At 33.6% G+C, this 19,786-nt stretch overlaps 3 protein-coding genes across 4 annotated transcripts in view; 2 read left to right on the top strand and 1 right to left on the bottom strand.

Moving 5' to 3' along the window:
* Positions 1 to 363: 363 nt before the first annotated feature.
* The window catches only part of LOC126720827 (F-box/LRR-repeat protein 25-like), a 73,169-nt gene continuing 53,746 nt past the window's right edge, over positions 364 to 19,786 (top strand). The window contains exon 1 of the mRNA XM_050423639.1: positions 364 to 502. The gene's annotated coding sequence lies outside the window, so the exon portion shown is untranslated. The remainder of the gene's footprint in view (positions 503 to 19,786) is intronic.
* LOC126720825 (FBD-associated F-box protein At4g10400-like) lies at positions 410 to 4,538 on the top strand. Its single transcript, XM_050423638.1, has 4 exons — positions 410 to 557; positions 873 to 1,742; positions 1,834 to 1,977; positions 4,052 to 4,538. The coding sequence occupies exons 1-4, from the start codon at positions 528 to 530 to the stop codon at positions 4,349 to 4,351; spliced, it is 1,344 nt and encodes a 447-aa protein (XP_050279595.1). The 5' UTR covers positions 410 to 527; the 3' UTR covers positions 4,352 to 4,538.
* LOC126720833 (uncharacterized) overlaps positions 6,728 to 19,786 on the bottom strand; it is a 69,658-nt gene continuing 56,599 nt past the window's right edge. Inside the window, exons 1-2 of one of the 2 annotated variants that reach the window (XM_050423647.1) lie at positions 7,891 to 8,285; positions 6,939 to 7,116 (exon numbers count right to left, since the gene is read on the bottom strand). In XM_050423647.1, coding sequence (XP_050279604.1) covers positions 7,905 to 8,237 — 333 coding nt within the window. In that variant the 5' untranslated portion in view covers positions 8,238 to 8,285 and the 3' untranslated portion in view covers positions 6,939 to 7,116; positions 7,891 to 7,904. Of the gene's footprint in view, positions 7,117 to 7,890; positions 8,286 to 19,786 lie in introns of those variants that run through there. The other variant, XM_050423648.1, reaches the window with a different exon arrangement.

Here is a 19,786-nt window from a genome sequence, read left to right on the forward strand (position 1 = left end):
CGTCAATCAAATAAATTCTTTATGATTTAAGTACTATGGGAAATTGGGGGTTCAATTGTCTCTCCATTTACCTTGAAGTAGAAATGTACCATTTCTTAGTTTAGAATTTTTTTTTTAATATTATTCTTATTTCAGATTTAATTTTTATAAATATCTAAAGATATAAGTGGTGACATGGCATCTAAATTTCCAATCAACCTAGTTCCAGAAGGTTTTTTTTTTTCTTCATATCTTTAGACTTTAGCAGGTTAAAAGAAAGTGAATATTGGTAAATAATAAATAAAAAGAAAGAAAGAAAACGGCGTCGTTTCGTTTCCTTTAAGTCTCTGTTTCTTTATGTTCTCTCTCTTTCCAGCAAACCTCTCCAAAAAAAAAAAAAAAACAATGTAATGGGTTTTTTTTTTCCTCACAAAGGTTTTTTGGGTTTCCAGCAAAAAAATCTCTCCAGCTCTCTGTCATTGAATAACCTTTTTTTTTTCTTTCCCTGATTTTGTTTGCAGCTCTGTATTCAAACTATATTCATTTAAATGGAGAAGACAGTTCAACCTTCCAATAAGGTATAAATGAAATCTTTCAAAGAACTTTCCTTTTTCAAGTTTTTCATTTTAATGTAGAAGTTGTAAACTTTATAGGGATTCTTAGGCTCAGTGACCCTTTTTAATCTGTCCACTCTAGTGTGGTATATTAGTTTGAACAAACTGTAATTCTAAAATTGAACCCATTTGCTGAGCATTTGCTTTATTGAAATTTTCTGGTTGAGTTGAACCCATTAGCTGATTATTTGCTTTATTGAAATTTAAGTTGAACCCATTAGCTGAGTATTTGCTTTATTGAAATTTTCTTGTGTGTATTTTGTGTTTGAAATGTTTAAGTGCAAGAGGAACCATGTGGGTTTGGAGGATAGGATAAGTCGGTTCCCAGATGAAATACTAGTCTCTATTCTGTCTTTCTTGACTTTTGAAGAAGCAGTCAGAACTAGTGTTCTTTCGCACCGATGGAAACATCTGTGGCCATTCTTCACTGGTAGTTTGGACTTTGATGATCCGGATACAATGTGGGACATTGCGGACGAAAAGAAACAATTGAAAGTCGAAAGGAATAATTTTGCGAAAAGGGTGAACCGTATTCTAAAATTACATCAAGGCTCAAATATAGACCAGTTCAGAGTATGTTTTGAGTTTAATAGATATTCTAAACATCGCATTGATGGATGGATTGACTTTGCAATGTCAAAGAGAGTTAAGAGGCTTGAATTGGACTTTACACCAACATGGGTATGCAAGAGTCAAATGCGTTATACATTTCCACATGAACGGTTTACAAAACTCGAAAGTTCTGTTGGAGTATCTTTCATCGAGTCCCTGATGTCCCTCACTCTAATGAACGTACATGTAACTGGCAAGCTTCTTGAGCACTTGCTATCCAATTGTCCCTTGCTTGAAAGATTACATGTCTCTGATTCTGATGATCTAGTGACTTTGAAGGTTTGTGGTTCATCACTGCGGTTGAAGTACTTACACATAATACGTTGTTTAGAATTTAAAAGTATTGAGATTTTTGCACCAAATCTTGAGTCTTTGGGCCTCGTTGGTAGACAAACCGAGATGCATGTTAATCATGCACCTTGTCTGCTAGATGTATGTATAGGGGGAAGCAAACCTGTGAATTTTGCAATTTGCCCTCTTTCAAGCTACCTTTCTCAGCTACAGAGTTTGATACTTCACATTTGCATTTATCCAATTGTAAGTACTTTAACATACTTTTTCAATATCTTGCATTTATGTTTATATGGTTTTACAAAATGTTCTCTCATTTCTCGATTGTTTAATTCAGGAAAAATTGGAATTCTTAAAATTTCAACCATTAACCAATCTTAGAAACCTCAAATGGAGAGTTACTGCATCTGATGGAGAGAGCCTTGTCTATTTAATATCAATGGTAGAAGCAGCACCTTTCTTACAGAAATTTACTTTGGAGGTGACCACTCTTACTTCATAGCTTGCCACTTGAGCGTAGTTATAACTTTCATTCTTTAATTTAGGTGATGCCATTTGCATATTTGGCTTATGGTTTTCCATCTTTTTTTATCCATTGAAAAGATATCTCTTGAATTTGACTTGTCATTTGCCATGAGCATTTATATTATTTTTATGAGTTCTATTAGAATCATCATCTTCACTCTTCAAGGTTTAGCAATTTCTTCCATAAGTGAATTTTCAACTTTTCTACAGCCCCCTAACCTTGCTCTGACATTCTCTCTAATGGTTCCAAATATGGCTTATGTAATTTTCCCTTCATGTAATTTGATAATCATTATTTGTAGTTTGATTGTGATATATAAAAAAAGGAAAACATTAGTGAAAGCTTAATCTCCTAATACATTCATGTAGAGCAGCAAGTTGATGTGTTTTTAGTGAAACTTTATAATTAAATGAAACCTAGAAATGATTTTGTATCAGTGGTGATCAGTCTAGTAATGTCATTAGTTCTATTAAATTTTTGGAGTTATTATTATTATTATTATTATTCTAAGTTATCTCTTTGTATCCAGTGTCCAATGTCATCATTGTGCCTAATTTAATTATCAATATACCTTTTTTTAGAGTTTTTTCCTTTTTCTAATTTGTACAAATTAATTTCTTTTGTTTTCTAGCATGATTTAAACGCATAAAGCCGTTACTTCTATATTTACAAGCCTCAAAAATTGAGTTGTGAAGCATTCTAGGCTTGCTTAAAGCCCAAAGCACCAAAGGGAAAGTGCTTCTTAAGTGCTCGTTTGGTTATGTGGTTTCTAGCTGCACTTTTTCAAAGTGTAACTTTTGAACTTTTTTTTTTTTCTAGATATAGTTTTTTAAAACAATCCCATTTTCAGAAAGCTCGGGGGAAATTTTTTTAGCAAACTGGCTTACTAGTGAGCCTACATATTAAGTGCACCTAATGCAAATTGGCTTGCTTTTTTCTGACATTGCAAGGCATAAATCAATTCCTAAACTTATATGCTCAACTTAGCAAGTGGTTAAAACCTAAAGGCTATAACACTACCCAAAACCCACAAACCTGTTGTCTAAAAGTCACTAAATAGGTGATATTTTATTTCTGGGTATATTTTAAATTATTCATGTCTTTTGTTTTTATTATTGCTATCATGGTTGTGAATCAAACCCAGGGAATGTATTAGTTTATTATTTTTTAAATTATGATGTAGAAATATTAAATTTTGAAGTTGCCTATATATAGGATATGAAACTCTTAACCATCAAGTTTTGTGAAATTGTATTTTGATGTAATCTTTTGAGATAGTTGATTTGAAATATTAGAATTTTTTATTTTTTTTTTATACATCAAAAAAAGCTTACATGAGTTAGGACACATGTAAGCTTCATAATGTGCTACCTAACACAGTTTGAAGGAATTCCTCCAAACTTTGTCCTTTGTCTTTTCAGATTTTTTATAATTTTTTGATGCATTATGAGTCTTATGAGTTATGACTCCTAAAATCAGGGTTAAGCCTCCTATTTTCTTACAAGACTTCTGAGTCAATGTTGACTGACTTTTTACTTGGCTTGACTTGTATCTTTATTTTACTTAGTAAAAGTTTGAGTTTTGAATCACTCACTTCTCTCTCTCTCTCTCTCATGCGCTGACACACACACACTTGGGAACTATACTAAAATGTTGTGTTGCACATGCAAAACCCTTGTAATATATGAGATGTAGCAATTCATAGTGGGTGGAGAAAGGCGGGGTAGGTCTTAGTTCAAATATTATCTTCATTATTTTATGTTAGTTCAACTCAATTAAGGTGGATTCACAATTAGTTTGATGTATTTTATGTGAACCATTTTATCACTTCCAAAATGACATACGGAGTGTACTTGTTGCAGCAAGTCATAGTTTCTCGTGCTGTAATCATATAGCTAACTTTTTTAATCGGGATCAAGAAGCATACTTGCCTAAAGTTCTTTACCAGTAAATTTGGTTTATAATAGTTAGTTTATCTTGCAACTTATCATGCACAATATGATTCTTATTTTCTTTTCCTTAATTGCAGTTGTTATGGAGTAAACCCCTGATAGAAAGAGAATTTAGGAAGGTGATGAAATATCCAAATGAGCATCTCAAGGAGGTGGAAATAATGGGGTTTGTGGGGCGTGCAATAGACATGGAGCTTACCGTTTACTTACTTGAAAGTGCCATCAAACTTGAGAAGATTGTTATTAATCCTCGATCTCCAGCTCTTGTGGGAACCCCTTGGGAGTTTGAGACGACTGAGAAAAATGAAGGAGCTATAGAATGTGCCAACCAACTCAAGAAAAATCTACCTCAAGGAGCTGAATTACTTATACTTTAATCATTGTCATTAATATTAGCTTAAGTGGTGTTGTTTGCTAGGTACCAGTTGATATATATAGAGAGAGAGACTACAAATTAATTGTTAAAATGTGATGATTGTCTTTTTACTGTTATCATTGTAAGTACTTAATGATGGGCAATATGAATTGCAATAGCTAATGCTGACAATCTCCATTTTAATTTAACATTGCGTTTTTTTTTTTTTTTTTACTTGAAACTGTTATTTAACCTTTCAAATTGAAGTCAATTACTGATTTAGATTTTATACATTTAGCTTGTAATATAGCAAAACGATTAATAGACCATCTATGATCTCTATATTATATATATCACTGAGAAACATATAAAATTATCAGATGATGAAAATTTGGGGCCCCACTGAAGGCGTAGTCTATAGGGAAAGCCGGGAATAACAACAACAATAATTGTTGTGTGATTAAGCGAGGGCTTGAATTGATTGGCAAAGAGAAGGGGGCAGAATTGGAGCAGAGGTGGAGATGGCTCTTATTTGGTAATTAACTCGAGAAATGGGACAAAGTTGATCCTATATATGCAGCGAGTTGTTCTAAGAATACAACAACTGAAGTGTCGGTTCATCATAGGTCAAAATAGAACAATAAAATACTAAACCGGTATCCATCACAACTTTGGCAAAAATGTTGTAGCATTTTGTTATGTACCTAGACTTTCTCATATATGACTACAAGGTAATTGCTCATACTTGTTACCTATTTACTCTTGTTTGTGGCAATTTGATAAAGTGGCTCCTTCTTTGTAGCTAGTTTGACATGGTGTTAATTTTTCATGAATTGATGGTGTGGAGTTTGCTAGGTAAAATTTTCTTTTTGAAAACTTATCTTACTATAATTTATTTCAAAAATTTGTAGTGCATGGCATGTCATGTCATTTTAAATAACATAAATGACATGACATTAGATACACCTTTAGATTTATAATTTTTAATCAGAACCATGAAATGAATCCATTAAAATAGAAGATGATACTAATCTGGTCCAATCACTAGAAATATGTACATTATCATGGACATCCGAGCCTCTCTTCCAAGCTTTGTTAATGGGCTGCCCAGAAAATTCCTATTAATGCAAACTTTTTAACCCCTAACTTTGCAAGTAGGCTTGTTAACACCTCTTGGTTCTTTTTGCTGACTCCTAGTGGTGTGTTCTTCTCTTTTACATTCGCTTGCCAAAAACAAAATGTCAATTTTGCAAGTAGGAGTAACTTGAACTGTGTCAACAGCCTGGTTCTCATTCCTGACTCCTAAGGACTCTGACAATCCTTTGAAGGATATATGCTTCTCACTTTCATCTTAGGTGTGTAAGCCATATTTTCAACTAAACCCTTCATTCACTAATGAGACATTGCAAAGCAGAAGGAGAACTCTACTATTATTGCAGCTTGGCAGCATGTTTCTCTTCGAGGCAACAAAATACACAGTAATTTGCTTCATGCAATTAATGGATTACTCATGACCTGAGCACTAGAGCACCAGAGACAAGGACAATAAACTGTTACAAACTCAATGTTACATCCCACCGAAAAGCTGAAATTTTTTTGACCTGGACAAAGAAACAGAAACAAGGACAACAGCGACAGCAACAACAACAAAAAGGCAACTGCCAGCACTATGAGATTAGAAGACAATTTCTATACTAATACTGATTATTGATGGTTGATGCACCTTGTTGCTGAGACGTTGCAAACTTTTATAATCATAATTGAGTAATCAAGGTCAACAAAAGCAAGGCAAAATGTGAAACCGAAACCTAAGAATAAGAAGTTATACATACAAGTCCTCTATTCAGGGCACTGCAGCCACTGCTTATGATGTAGGTGAGCAAAATCAGCCTAATTGGGGATTCAAAGCGGTTAGTGGTTAGTGGCAGTGGTATCATTAAGATTCTAACCAAAATTATTGTAGGATATAATTGAAACATAGGATATTAATAGGGCTAGAGTAAACCATATTGGAAAAAGGGAAAGCCGGACATATTTTATAAGAGGAAAAGATGATTTAAACTCAATTGCAATGTTGCAAGACTTGACCAGTCCTTTTCCTATAAGCATAGCCGCTATCTAGCCAGTCATAGTCGAAATTTCTAAAGCCTTCATTCATGCAGAAGGCATGACAAAGCCTCCATATTCTTTCCAGATGCATAGACAGCTAAAAGACAGGCCACCAATAGAGATCACTTCATAAGCAGTAAAGAGTTCTCAACTCCTCAATAGTTCCCAATATTCTCTCATATGCAACTTTCAATAGAACCAACAATAGCACTCCCACCAAAGAAAGAACTAGTCAGCCTTGTTTTCACTGTTTATAAGATCCAATACCCAACAAATCCCAGATAAAGCATTGAAAAACTCTATGTACAACTTCATTAACTCAACTTTTGACCAAACAATTAATGTGCAAATTGCATCACCTAAATTAAAGAATGAAAATAACAACTAAGCTCAAACAAAATAACAACAGCAAAGCAGTAGACAAAACAATAAGGCAGTAACCAAAACAAAATTAAAAAAAAGGCAATCCAAAAATATTAACAACCATAGCCAACAAGTCAAAAGCTAAAAATCTATCACTGCCTACTCAATATCAAGATCAGTAGTCTAACATCCATAGTTTACTTAAAATAGCTAAGATATCTCCAGATCATTGAACATCAGTATTACAAGCTAAAGTAATTACAAAAGAGCTTCCATTTTCAAACTCCAAGTGAAAGTTGCTCCAATATTTTCCACCTACAGCACCAAGGGGGAAAAATCAATAATAAACAAGCCATTTAACAGAAGTCAAATTTCTAAGATCTAAAAGACAAAGTACTAAAACTCAACAAATAATAAATGAGACATATAAAACCATACAAAAAAACTAAAATCAGAATTTTAAGCCACCTAACCAAACCAATATGAGAATTATCAACACAAGCACCACATTAGACATGACAAACTTTTAATGGTTAAATGTGCCGACAACATGAAATGGCATCAACTTAATCCAAGGTCTATAAATCCATAAAGACAACATGAATGATGTTGTTAGAATTATGTGATCAAATGATTAAATCCATTATCTAAGATAATCGGTAATTTAACATGGTATTAAAGTAAGAAGTCTAAAATTCGATCCTTGTCACCTCTATTCTACCTCCTATTTAAAAAACCACGTATTGGGTCTCACCCATTAAAAAGGAGTTTGAGTCCACACATGAGAGGGAGAGTTAAAATTACATGGTTAAATGATCAAATCCACCGTCTAAACCAGAATCCATAATTAACATATAGCTCACTATTCTAAGTAGAGAATCCCAAGGATCCACAATAACATTTTACATCTCTATCTTAAACAAGGCACATAAGCATATGAACAAGTACACCATTTTATACAGAAACACAACACCAAGAACAGTTTCACATTGGTCTCCATAACAATATTGCCATTGGGAAAAACTCAGTTACTTAAAAACCCAACAAAATGACAACATTTATATCACAGTATTAACTTCAAAACCATGCCTTTTTTTTTTTTTTCAGTTACTGAGTTTGAGCATGTAGGCTTTAGCGACCTCCAATAATTCTCTCCTCTCAGCCATGGAAAGACCCTGGTGGAGGAGCTCCACAGAACCCTTAAATTCGTACTCCTCATGGAGCTTTGAGAGTGCCTTAGCTTCCTGCATGTTGGTAATAGGCAAAACAAGTTCAAGCTTCAATGTCTCTGCCATCTCAGCAGCTGCGGCTTCAGCTTGCGCCGTTTTGGCTTCTTGATCCACAAGTTCCTGATGAATAGCCCCAAAATCTGCCAAGAACGCACTGTGGAGCTTCACTTCCTCTGGATTCTCCATTTCCTTTGGATTTTCCGCCATTTGTAAGTAGGAAGAGAAAATGGTGCCTTTTTGTTTTTTTAAGGAGTTTCTACTTTCTAGTGCGTCTAATCGAAAACACCTAGTCGTTTGACGTTCGGTCCACTTCGGTCTCTTTTTTCTAATTCGGTTCACTTCGTTCTTATTCGGTCCATTCTTTTCAATTCGGTCCATTTTGGCTCAAATCAGTCCATTTCAGTGCATTTGGATCCTATTCGGTCCGTTTCAGTGCATTTCCTTCATATATTTGGGTTGAAATTACATATTTTAAATCTAAATTTATTAAAAAATTTATATAGATCTCAAACTCGTTTCAAATTCTACTAAATTTTAGCAATTTAATATCAAATTTGTTCCACATATTTAACGAATCCAAACTTATTTCAAACTCATCTATTTATTTATTTTATATTGCTTAAAAATAGACAACTTAACATTACTTAGAGCACTAGCATAAGGATTTCTAAAAAAAAAAGGAATCTATTTTGACAAATTAAAAAGTTATTTTATTTATTTTAACACATCATTTTATGAGTCTTTTGGCTGAATATTGCAGAAAATAGAGTTTATTTGGGATATAGGTACTGTTCAAAGTTATTTGGCAAATTGAGGAAAGAGATTGAATTTCAGCAATGGTGTTGCCGAAATTCTAACAAAAAGTTTGATAGAGGAAATACAAGTGAAGTGATGGGAGGATTTGAATTTCGATAATCCCATTGCCGAAATTCTTGCTGCCCAGCTGCCAGTTGAAGTGCCCGCATGAGGAGTGGAGGAAACTAATTGTGTCAACCAAGTTGCTGAAATTCTAGGGTAGTGAGGAGAGAGAAAATAAGAATTGTGGCAACCAAGTTGCTAAAAATAGGAAGGGGAAAAAAAAAATAGAGAGAGAAACCAATTGTGGCAACCAAGTTTTCGAAATTCTAGTCGAGTGAGGAGAGAGAAAATAAGAATTGTGGCAACCAAATTGCCGAAAATGGGAAAAGAGAGAGAGAGAGAGAGAGAAACCAATTGTGGCAACCAAGTTGCCGAAGTTGTGGGGAAAAAAGTTAATAGTAATTTAGGCAATGAAATTGCCGAAAATGAGGGGGGGGGGGGGGAAAGGATGATTTAGGCTAAAAATAGAAGGGGAAAAAAATTGTGGCAATGGAATTACCTAAATGGGAGGAAAAAAAAAATAGCAGCAATTGATTTATGACAATGTTGTTGCCAAAAAAAAAAAAAAAAAGGTGGCAATTGATTTGTGGCAATGGAGTTGCCGAAAATTGGAGAGAGAAAAATTCCCTGGATTCTTATTCTAAAAAGTACCCATATTCTTATTCTATTAATGTGTCAGTAGATATTTTGACTGAAGCAGTTTGGTTTGTGTTTATGTGATGTTCTTTCATTTCGAATGGTAAAAGTATTTTTTGCATGATTTGCCCTATGAAACAAATAATAAATCTAGATTCAAAGTACGTTGATTCTTATTCTAAAAAAATGTACATAGATTCTTACAATATGAAATGAAAGAAAAAAATGATTGATGTGCACGCTGAAACAAAAAAAAAAAAAAAAAAGTACATAGATTCTTATAAAAGGAAAAAAATGATTGATGTGCATGTTGTAAACAAACAAAAAAAAAAACAAAGAAAGTACATAGATTCTTACAATATGAAATGGAAGAAAAAAAATGATTGATATGCACACTGTAAACAAAAAAAAAAAAAAATTTGAGATTTTTGCAGAGATTCTTTGTAGTGAATATATGTTTATAGTTAAGTAATTTATTTGTATCACAGTGTCCCATCTTGGTTTGTGTTGTGTTGTATTTGATCAATTGCATATCTAATTATATAGTTTAAAATCTAAGAATTTAACTTATATGAAACTTACATCCTATTTAAGCAGCACTAATGTTACTGAAGTTTCCACGGTTATTATTTTCTACTCTTTTTCCCCTAAAAATTCCATCAACCTTCTTCTCCATTCTTATTCCCCTTAGAGCATTCACATCAGCTCATCTAAAAGATTCCGTCTATTTTACACCAAAAACCTACTTTTTCTATTTTACACCATCACTTTTACAAAACACCCACATCAGTTCATCTATTCTATCACCTCTCTTATTTAAATAATCAATTTTCTCAATTATTTTATTATTTCTCTCACCAAACCCATTTTACCCGTTTTTATACACTCTCTCTCTCTCTCTCTACCATATTTTCTGATTTCTTGCTCTCTCTCTTCTATCTCTCCATACCCACTCTCTCCCTCTCGGTCTATCTCTCTATACTCATCTCTCTCCCTCTCGGTCACAAACCAATCCACATCATCTCGGTCACAAGCACCGATCCACAGCTCCGATCACAAGCATCGATCCACAGCAGCACCGATCCACAGCTTCGATCACAACTCCGATCATAAGCATCGATCCACAGTTGCACCGATTCACAGCTCCGATCCACAGCTGCACTGATCCATAGCTCCGATCACAAGCACCGATCCACAGCTCAGTTCTCCCTAGCTCCGATCCACAAGCACCGATCTCCCTAGCTCCGATCAGGCCCTGATCAGGCAAGACCCATACCCACGAGCTCCGATCGTTCCGATAAGCACCGATCTGTCTCTTTCTTGTTTTTCCATTTGGGTTTGTTTGTGTGTGGGTGTGTTTGTGTATCTCTTTTTTTTTTAGCAAGTGTATCTTTGTGTTGATTTTTCTGTGAGGATGTGTTTGTGTGCATCTGAGGAAAAGAAGATGAGGAGTTGAGGTCGTTGTGCACGAAGAAGAGAGAGAAAAATTGGTGCGAACGGAAATTAATAAAAAACTAAATACACATGCTACAGTGCCTGTGTAAATTTACACGGGTACTGTAGCTCGTTGAAAATTTTAGATGATTATACACGATTTTAAATGGACTGATGTAGTGTGTTTTTTGGTTCAAAATGTGTAAAAGTGGCCAAAATGTGTATTTTACACATTTATACAAGAGTTGATGTGAATGCTCTTATAATTCTACCAACTATTTTCAATTCATGCATGCCATACACTCTACAAACAACTACAAGGAACAACACTTGCAAATATCTATCCATTCTTTATCTCTTACAATGTGAGTTACATCTCTTAAGTAGTTACTTTTCTTTTTATAATATTCATGTTGATATGTTTTAGGGACATAACTAAGCATGAAAATCTTGTTTTGTTAAATTATTTGTTCATGCAAATCTTGTTTTTGTATTATGTGTTTTGCAACATGAACTGATTTGTATAATGTGTTTTAAATTATTTGTCCATGAATTCTTGCCTAAAATTTCATATAGCAAAAATATATTTCAAGATTGACATAAATTTTCCTTAAAGAAATACTTACTTTGTTAGCCTATAAAATACACATGCTATAAGAAACCCCCCCCCCCCCCCCAAAAAAAAAGGTTAGTATATGCTCATAAACCTTAATATCTAAGTTTTAGGTATAATAATAATAAGAAAATTGTATGATATTAGAAATATTTATGTATTATCGCATGGATGCATGAGAACATTATATAATTTGTCTTGTTTTAGAAGAAGTAAAATGAAGAGCTGCATAAAATAATTAACGTAACCATAACAGATCCTTCTAAATGTTTATGTTATGCTAAGTTACTTAAGAAAAGGGAAACAAAAAATAATTTTAACTACTATGATGGATAGTAATAAATTATCAGTGAACCAATCCTCTTAAATATAATTCTCTCAACTCTAGCTATTTAAACATTGAATATTTTTAATGGATTACTTTCTTTTATTGCATTTTAATGGTTATGTAGTGTTAATATATTAATACTATTGTTATGTTTTAGTGTAGATGGCAGAAAAGTTGTTCATTTTTCTCAACCATTTCGGTAGAATAATTAAACATGGCGAAAATGGGATTTATTACGACAGGTCACCTCCTTCTATGCTTCCATTAAGCCAGGGTGTTACATTTGAAGATCTATGTGATAAAGTAGCATCCACGCTTCATATAAACAGAGAAGGTTCAAAACTTACTATTTGGTATAGATTTCCTTTTCAATGTTATCCACATCCTGTGATTTACCTACAAGTTTTGGTAAAAGATGATAATGGTGTCAATGCAATATTCGATATGTTAGGCTGCCAATATGGATTTGTAGGTGCAAAGTTGCATGTGGGTGTAGAGCCCATAAGAAGCCACCGAGATGTTTTTCCCATTTGATATGCCAACAAAGGACCAAGTGCATCGTTTAGTTATTCACATGGTAGGCACTTTCATGATCCATATGCCACTCACACTGGTCATTATTCTGAAAATGCAGTTCATTCCCCAATCAACATTGGTGGTACTGACTATCATGCTCCATATACCCATGTTGCAACTAAGGACCAACATGTTCCTTATCGACCAATGAACACCGGTGATGCTGACTATGATTATCCAACTGAGCATGTTGCATAAGAGACTACTTGTTTTGAGTTTGAAGCTCAGTAAGACCAAACCACCACTCAGAGAGCTACTAATGATCCTAATGATACACACCGCATAGCTGTTACTACTGAAAATGCAGTTCATATATTATCAGAAAGGATGCGGGCCATGGATAGTGATGACCAACTTGATAACAATGAGGTCCTTGATGATGTTGGAGATGAACAGGAGCCTCTCAATGAACCTAATCATGAAATCAGTCCAGCAATGGAATTCCATCAACCTTCATCACTAAGCTTTTCACAGAACACGTGGGATAATATGATTGATCCAACCCCACCATTTGAAAAGCCCACTTAAAGTATTTGGGAATGTTGGTCTGTAAGGTGCAAACATTGTTCTTAACATCTTCGAGCATGCTTCTGGGCTACACATGGGTTGTTTGAGGTTAGGAAATACAATGGTCCACACACATGTACAGAGTCCATGCTCACACAAGATCACGAGCAATTAGACACCCATGTTATTGAGAAAGAGTTGAGGGATGTTGTCAAAAATGATCCAACTATAATGATTTCTTCGCTTCAACAGACTCTTTACAATAAATACCAATACTGGCCTTCTTATTTTAAGGTGTGGGAGGCGAAAGAAAAGGCAATTGGTAAAGCATTTGGTAATTGGGACAAATCTTATCAATTATTGCCAAAATGGTTGAAAGCTTTGACTGATTCAAACCCGAGCAACAAGGTTATTTGAAGAACAATACCTGCTACTATGCCAGGCTATGCGATATTCGAGAGAGTGTTCTGAGCTTTTGGTCCATCAATTGAAGGTTTTCAACATTGTAAGCAAGTGGTAGGCGGGTAACACGGTATAGTCTACATTGATGCAAATATGGGGTGATACACTCGCCTAACTGCCGGGAGGGGGGGGGGGGGGTTGCAAACGGTTGGGGTAACACTCGTAAGGTGGGAATCTAAAATTTTTTTAAAAAAATGTACAATGTTATATTGCTAATGTTGAAATTATTTGCATGTAAATGGAATAATTGTAGATATTATTAAGACATTAATAAATTTTGATCTCGCAACATACATTGCCTTCCATTGCATCATTAGAGATGTCATATTGTTATTGGGTTAGCAGAGAAGGATCGAATGGCCTAGGCTCCATTTCAAATATATCCTACATTAAATGCTACAATGAGTTAAACCATGCAACATCCATTACCTCTATATTAGTAGGAAATTGTCTATAAATCAAACTAAATTAACCATTTTTTTTTTTTTTTTTTTTTGGATTGAGATAACCTCTATGAATATCTTCTAAAAAAAATATAATCATAATAAAAAAAAAAGAACAATAATAAAATTAATAATAAAATTAATATACAGTGACTACTACAGTTTTTTATGCTAAATATTAAATATAACTTACAATGCTTGTAGTTCATAATAAAATTGAAAGAAACTCATATAATAATAATAACAATAAATAATATTAAATAATTTCAAAATTGACAAAACACATACATAAATTTAATTAGAGTCGAGATGCTTACCACAATCATGATACCAACTAAAAGAGTGAGAATTATAGAATGATAGTTGCAACAACAACAACAACAACAACAACAATCAAAAAAAAAAAAAAAAAAAAAAAACCACAATCAGATAATAATAAATAAACACAAAATAACAACAATATTGAAAAGTTTATGTGAATCAGTTTGGCCCTTAAAAGAGTTCAAGATATTGTATTTATAATGATATCGACAAGATTCTTGAGATTTGCTATACAAGGCAATATTTTGCAATGAGTGAAAATAAAGTATTCCTAACATATAAGCATAATCTTTTTTTTTTTTTTTGAGAAGCACCTAAGTCATAGGCTGATTATAAGTTATCAACTACAAAATAATCAAATTTTGTATGGTGACTACTACAATTTATTATGGTAAATTTCAAATATAACTAAAAATGCTTGTAGTCCTAACCATAAAAAATTCATTAATCTAAAATTTGAATAACAACAACAACAACAATAATCATAATCATAATCATAGTCATAATATTTTACAATGTATTAGCTTCTAATATTTACAACGCATATATTTATACAATAATAAATCTATTAATTTCTAGAGCGGTAAGTTAATAAGCAAACTCATATTAACCTAAAACTTATAGTCCTTAAATGTGCACACTGATGTAAAGCAAAAGAGTAATATAGCATTGAACAATCGGAGGGAAGTGAAGCAATATGAAAAACATAGGAGATGCAATGTTTTAGTGATGATGCCTGCCTTTTTATAACGAGGAGAGGAATGAAAAGACAAAAAAGAATTCATTGCATAGATTCATATTAGTAGAGTAGGTTTTATAGGGTTCATTGGAAATGATCAAAGAATATATTCCAAAGTACATGGAGAATAGAATCAGGAGTAAAAGGTGAGGTGATTGACCCTTTTTTTTTTTATTATTATCCAGACAATTCTCTCTCTCTCTCCTCCAATTTTCGGCAACTCCACTGCCATAATATTTTTTTTCCCACAAATCAATTGCTACAATTTTTTTTCTTTAATTTTCAGCAACTTCATTACCTAAATTACTATTAAATTTTTGCCACAATTCTTTTTTTTTTTTTTTTCCTTTTTTCCTCCCATCTTCAGCAACTTGGTTGTCACAATTCTTATTTTCTCTCTCCTCACCCCTTCAATTTCAGCAACTTGGTTGCCACAATTGGTTTCTCTTTTTTTTTTCTCCCATTTTTGGCAACTTGGTTGCCACAATTCTTATTTTCTCTCTCCTCACTCCCCTAGAATTTCGGCAACTTGGTTGCCACAATTGGTTTCTCTCTCTCTTTTTTTTTCCTCCCATTTTCGGCAACTTGGTTGCCACAATTCTTATTTTCTCTCTCCTCACTCCCCTAGAATTTTGGCAACTTGGTTGCCACAATTGGTTTCCTTTCAGCCACTCCTCATGCGGGCACTTCACCTAGCAACGGGGTAGCAAATTCGGACAGCAAGAATTTCGGCAACAGGATTACCGAAATTCAAATCCTCCCATCACATCACTTGTGTTTCCTCTCTCATACTTTTTGTTAGAATTTCGGCAACACCATTGCTGAAATTCACTCTCTTTACTCAATTTGCCAAATAACTTTGAACAGTACCTATATCCCAAATAAACTCCATTTTTTGCAATATTCAGCCAAAAGACTCTCTTTTTACAATACACCAGATATTAGATCTTCTATTCTCTAACCACTTTATTTAAATATTCATTTTAATTATTTTTTTTATTCTTTTTTTTTTGTTCAGAGAGAGAGAGAGAGTAATATAATAATGCAACCTGACAGAAGAGAGAGAAAAGTGTGAATAAAAAATTGCTAAAATAAAAATAGCACATTTGGCCGTACAGTGCTATTGTTATAAATTTACTCTTAACAAATGTCAAATTTATTTGACATTTGACACATCTCATGAGGTATGATTTTTGGCGTTTTGTGTGCCAAATGCTAAAAATTTTGCATTTGGTTTAACTATTACTAATGCCCTAAAGTACTATTACATCACATTCAAACCTTAGAGCCACTGTATTTAGTCTTTAAGCATGGCAAATATCGAGTAATATTAATCTATAAATATTTATCGAACATTCTATGATTATGTCTACTACTTATATTAGCATTTGTAATATTTAAACCATTTAATAATAATAAGGCAAAAATGCAAAACTCACTCTCTAAGTTTCACCGGAATTCATTTTAGGGTTTCAACTTTACTTTTATTCAATTAAGTTCTCTAAGTTTCAAATATATTCAATTTATGTATTCCATCAATTGTTGTTGGATAATTGTTGTTAGTGAACATTATTTATACGGTTTTTTAAATTTAAAAATATGATAAAATAATAAAATATTTTTCGAAAAAAAAAACATATATAAGAAAAAATAAAAATAAAAAATTGCCTTCAGCTGTTACATAGATTCAAGAACATTGATTCACTATTTTTCAATTCAATTCAATGGGCTCCAACATCACTATTTTAAGGTCAGTTTAAGTCAAGCCCAATTGTTGAAGGATTAATCCAAGGCTCAAACCCCTACCCCAACACAAATACTTCAAGCTTAAACATCTTAGCCCAATGCGGTTAGATCACCATTAGCCCCACAAACAATTGAGTCAACAAACCAATATTCTAACCCTTTGTTTACCTAGAGACATCCCTAGCTAGATCATCATCAAGCCCACCATTTAACTTGACCCATAGCCTATTCCCTAATCCTCGTAACACTTTGGATCCAAACCCATTTCCTAGTCCACCATATAATCCATACCCAAATATATGAGATATCCACTCTTAAAATCTACCAAGCATAATCTATGGTTGAACTGCCTTATGGAAATTATTGTTACCATCCAAATCCAACTGAGGAAGACATCCATTTCATATCCAACCTCCAAATAACAAAGACCCACAAATCATGGTTATTGCTCTCATACTATTTCTGAAAAGCATGAGGAGGAAGTCAACCCTATTCCTTGCAATCTCTATATGACATTGCAAAGAAGCTAACAGAAAGAATGGAGAACATGGAACAAATTGTGAAAATGCCCAAAGATTTAATAAGGATTTAGACCAATAAAGTCTATCCCTATTCTCAAATGCTTGTGTGCTCCAAACTCCAACGTTCAAAATACATTTTCTGTGTAAGTATGATGGAAGGGATTGTCAAACAACCCATTTGAAGATGTATGAGAGCTCTTAGCTACTAGGGGCCAATGAAGAGTTGCTAGGCAATATCACCATAATACTGAGGTTAGTATTACTTAAAGGGGCCTAGAGACTACTAAACCACATACGAAGGAGACCTTTTCAGCTTTCATTAGTAGATGGAGAGCAAAGGCTGCCCAAATGACTATAAGACCTAATGAAGAAGAACAAATTCCGATGATTGTAAATAATCTTCTACCCAATTATCCAGCATATATTTGCCTATTACTTTGCCTCACTCTAAAGCATTACTCGCAGTTAGCACAAAAGTGGAGGATGTTATCAGCAATGATATACTTTATAATGAAGAAGCTCTTAAATTCTAAAGGTTCCAACAAGAAGTCTCCTGAAGTATTCAACATCAACAAATTACCACAACCATACGAGATCATTTTATCTAATTCACCGAGGATTTCCATGAGCTTTATATGCCTCCAAGAAAGGTCTTTTAGAAACCTAAGGGTTAAGACTTGAAAATGTGGACTGAATTGACCAAAGTTGACTGAATTGACAAAATGGCATATAATTGGGTCGATTTGGACCAAAGATCAAATTAGTCTATAGTGGACCGAATGGACCAAATTGGACCTAAATGGACCAAAATGCTACCTTGATGTCACTTAATAAGAGCATAACAACAATAAATGTCACGTTTCAACTTTTAGATATTATATAGATAATTCTTAAAAACCTACCTCTCAATTGTATGAAATCTGGTACAACAAGCCTTTATATGTGAGCCAAATATATAATGTTTAGTAAAACACAACTGACATCAAATAAAGCTCAAGAAAAAACTAATTTCTCGATCAATCAAGAGTCAATCAAGATTATAGAATCTTCTTCTATCTTATTATTTTGAGATGCTATTCTAGATCAATCGAGAGTGTGTCAAGCCTCGATCAAAGGTTAGGTGAGATTATAAAAACTGCCTTCTCTTAAGCTGAATCTTGGACACTTAATCTTGTACTTATGATTCGACATTACAATGCAAACAGTATTTTCCCATCATGGAATTTGCCATTACTAAAACCTAAAATTGACTTTGGAAGATTTGTGGACAAGAAATTAGGAATACATCTATATAGAGCTTGCTAAGCAATATTGCTAGAATACAAAGGTTACAATATTACTCAAAGGGACCTAAACACTACCGAACAAGATACACATGAGACATTTTTAGCTTTCATTGGTAGATGAAGGGCAGACTACCCAAATGACTTTAAGAACTAGTGAAAAAGAACAAATTCAGATGATTATAAAGAACCTTCTGCCCAGTTATCACAATCATCTATTTTCCCATTATTGTCCAAAATAAATATAAAAATAAAAAATTAATAGCGGTGGGCATGCAAGTGGAGGATTCCATCAACAGTGTTACGCTTAAAAATTAAGAAGCTCCTAAATCCAAAAGGTTGCAAACTAGTGGTTCCAATAGCAAGTTCCTTGAAGTTTCCAATATCAACAAACCACCGACATATAAGAGCACTTATAATCTAGCTCACGGAGAAGATCCTAGTTTTCTGTGTATCTCTCTTTAGCTTCTGAGCATCATGTACATATTAAAGTTTTCTGAATTCATAAGTTGGGGTTTTTGTGTTCTTTTGATGCAGGACCATGGTTTTGTATGATATATTTCCTAATTTCAAAAAATGCCCAAGAGCTTTCCAACTCCATGCGACTCAATTCTTTGTTTTGTACATTTTGACCTTCAATCAATCAGTTAACTTCCAATTAAATTTTTGGCAGCCTTTTAGATCTTCGTTCTGTGCATTGTTGGTACTGTTGGAAATTTACTGAAGACTTCTTTCCAATGAAATCAAGTTTGCATGATTTGAACTGCTATGCTGTTAAGGATAAGGTTGACAACCCAAATGATAGTGCCCTGTAGCTGTGAATATGTGGCTGTGTAAATTCAAATTGAAACCAAAACCGTGTAGCAGCTGTAGTGAGATAATTTAGTTCTTGATTTGAATTGTAACAAAGTATTAGATTGAGATATGATAAGATAGGATAGGGTAGAGTTATTTATATTTTGAACTTCCTTTGTATTTGAATTTGTATAGTTGTATAACTCTATAAATGATAAGTTCCAAATCAGATTGGATTGGGTTTTGCAAAATCATATCAGATAGCTATTGTCTTTACATGGTATCAGAGCAGTAGCAGCAAGTGTATCAACCAGTGCTATAAATTGGTGAAAATAATAAGCAATTGAGGAATTGCCTTTCTTTATAGTGTCGAGCTAATAGTGGATTTGCATTGTTCGAGCCCTTGACTGAGAGGTAAACATTCTCTCTAAGGCTTGCCACACATCCCTTGATGTGTTGAAGTTGACCACATGAGCCAAAATACACTCAAAGAG

Source organism: Quercus robur, chromosome 4, assembly GCF_932294415.1.
Source record: "Quercus robur chromosome 4, dhQueRobu3.1, whole genome shotgun sequence".
Classification (NCBI taxonomy): Eukaryota; Viridiplantae; Streptophyta; class Magnoliopsida; order Fagales; family Fagaceae; genus Quercus; species Quercus robur.

Bases quoted from the DNA above. Each gene is read 5' to 3' on its own strand.
- LOC126720825 (XM_050423638.1), top strand. From the start codon at position 528: ATGGAGAAGACAGTTCAACCTTCCAATAAG. The intron at 1,743-1,833 runs GTAAGTACTTTA...TGTTTAATTCAG, and splicing joins ACATTTGCATTTATCCAATT to GAAAAATTGGAATTCTTAAA. The intron at 1,978-4,051 runs GTGACCACTCTT...CCTTAATTGCAG, and splicing joins TACAGAAATTTACTTTGGAG to TTGTTATGGAGTAAACCCCT.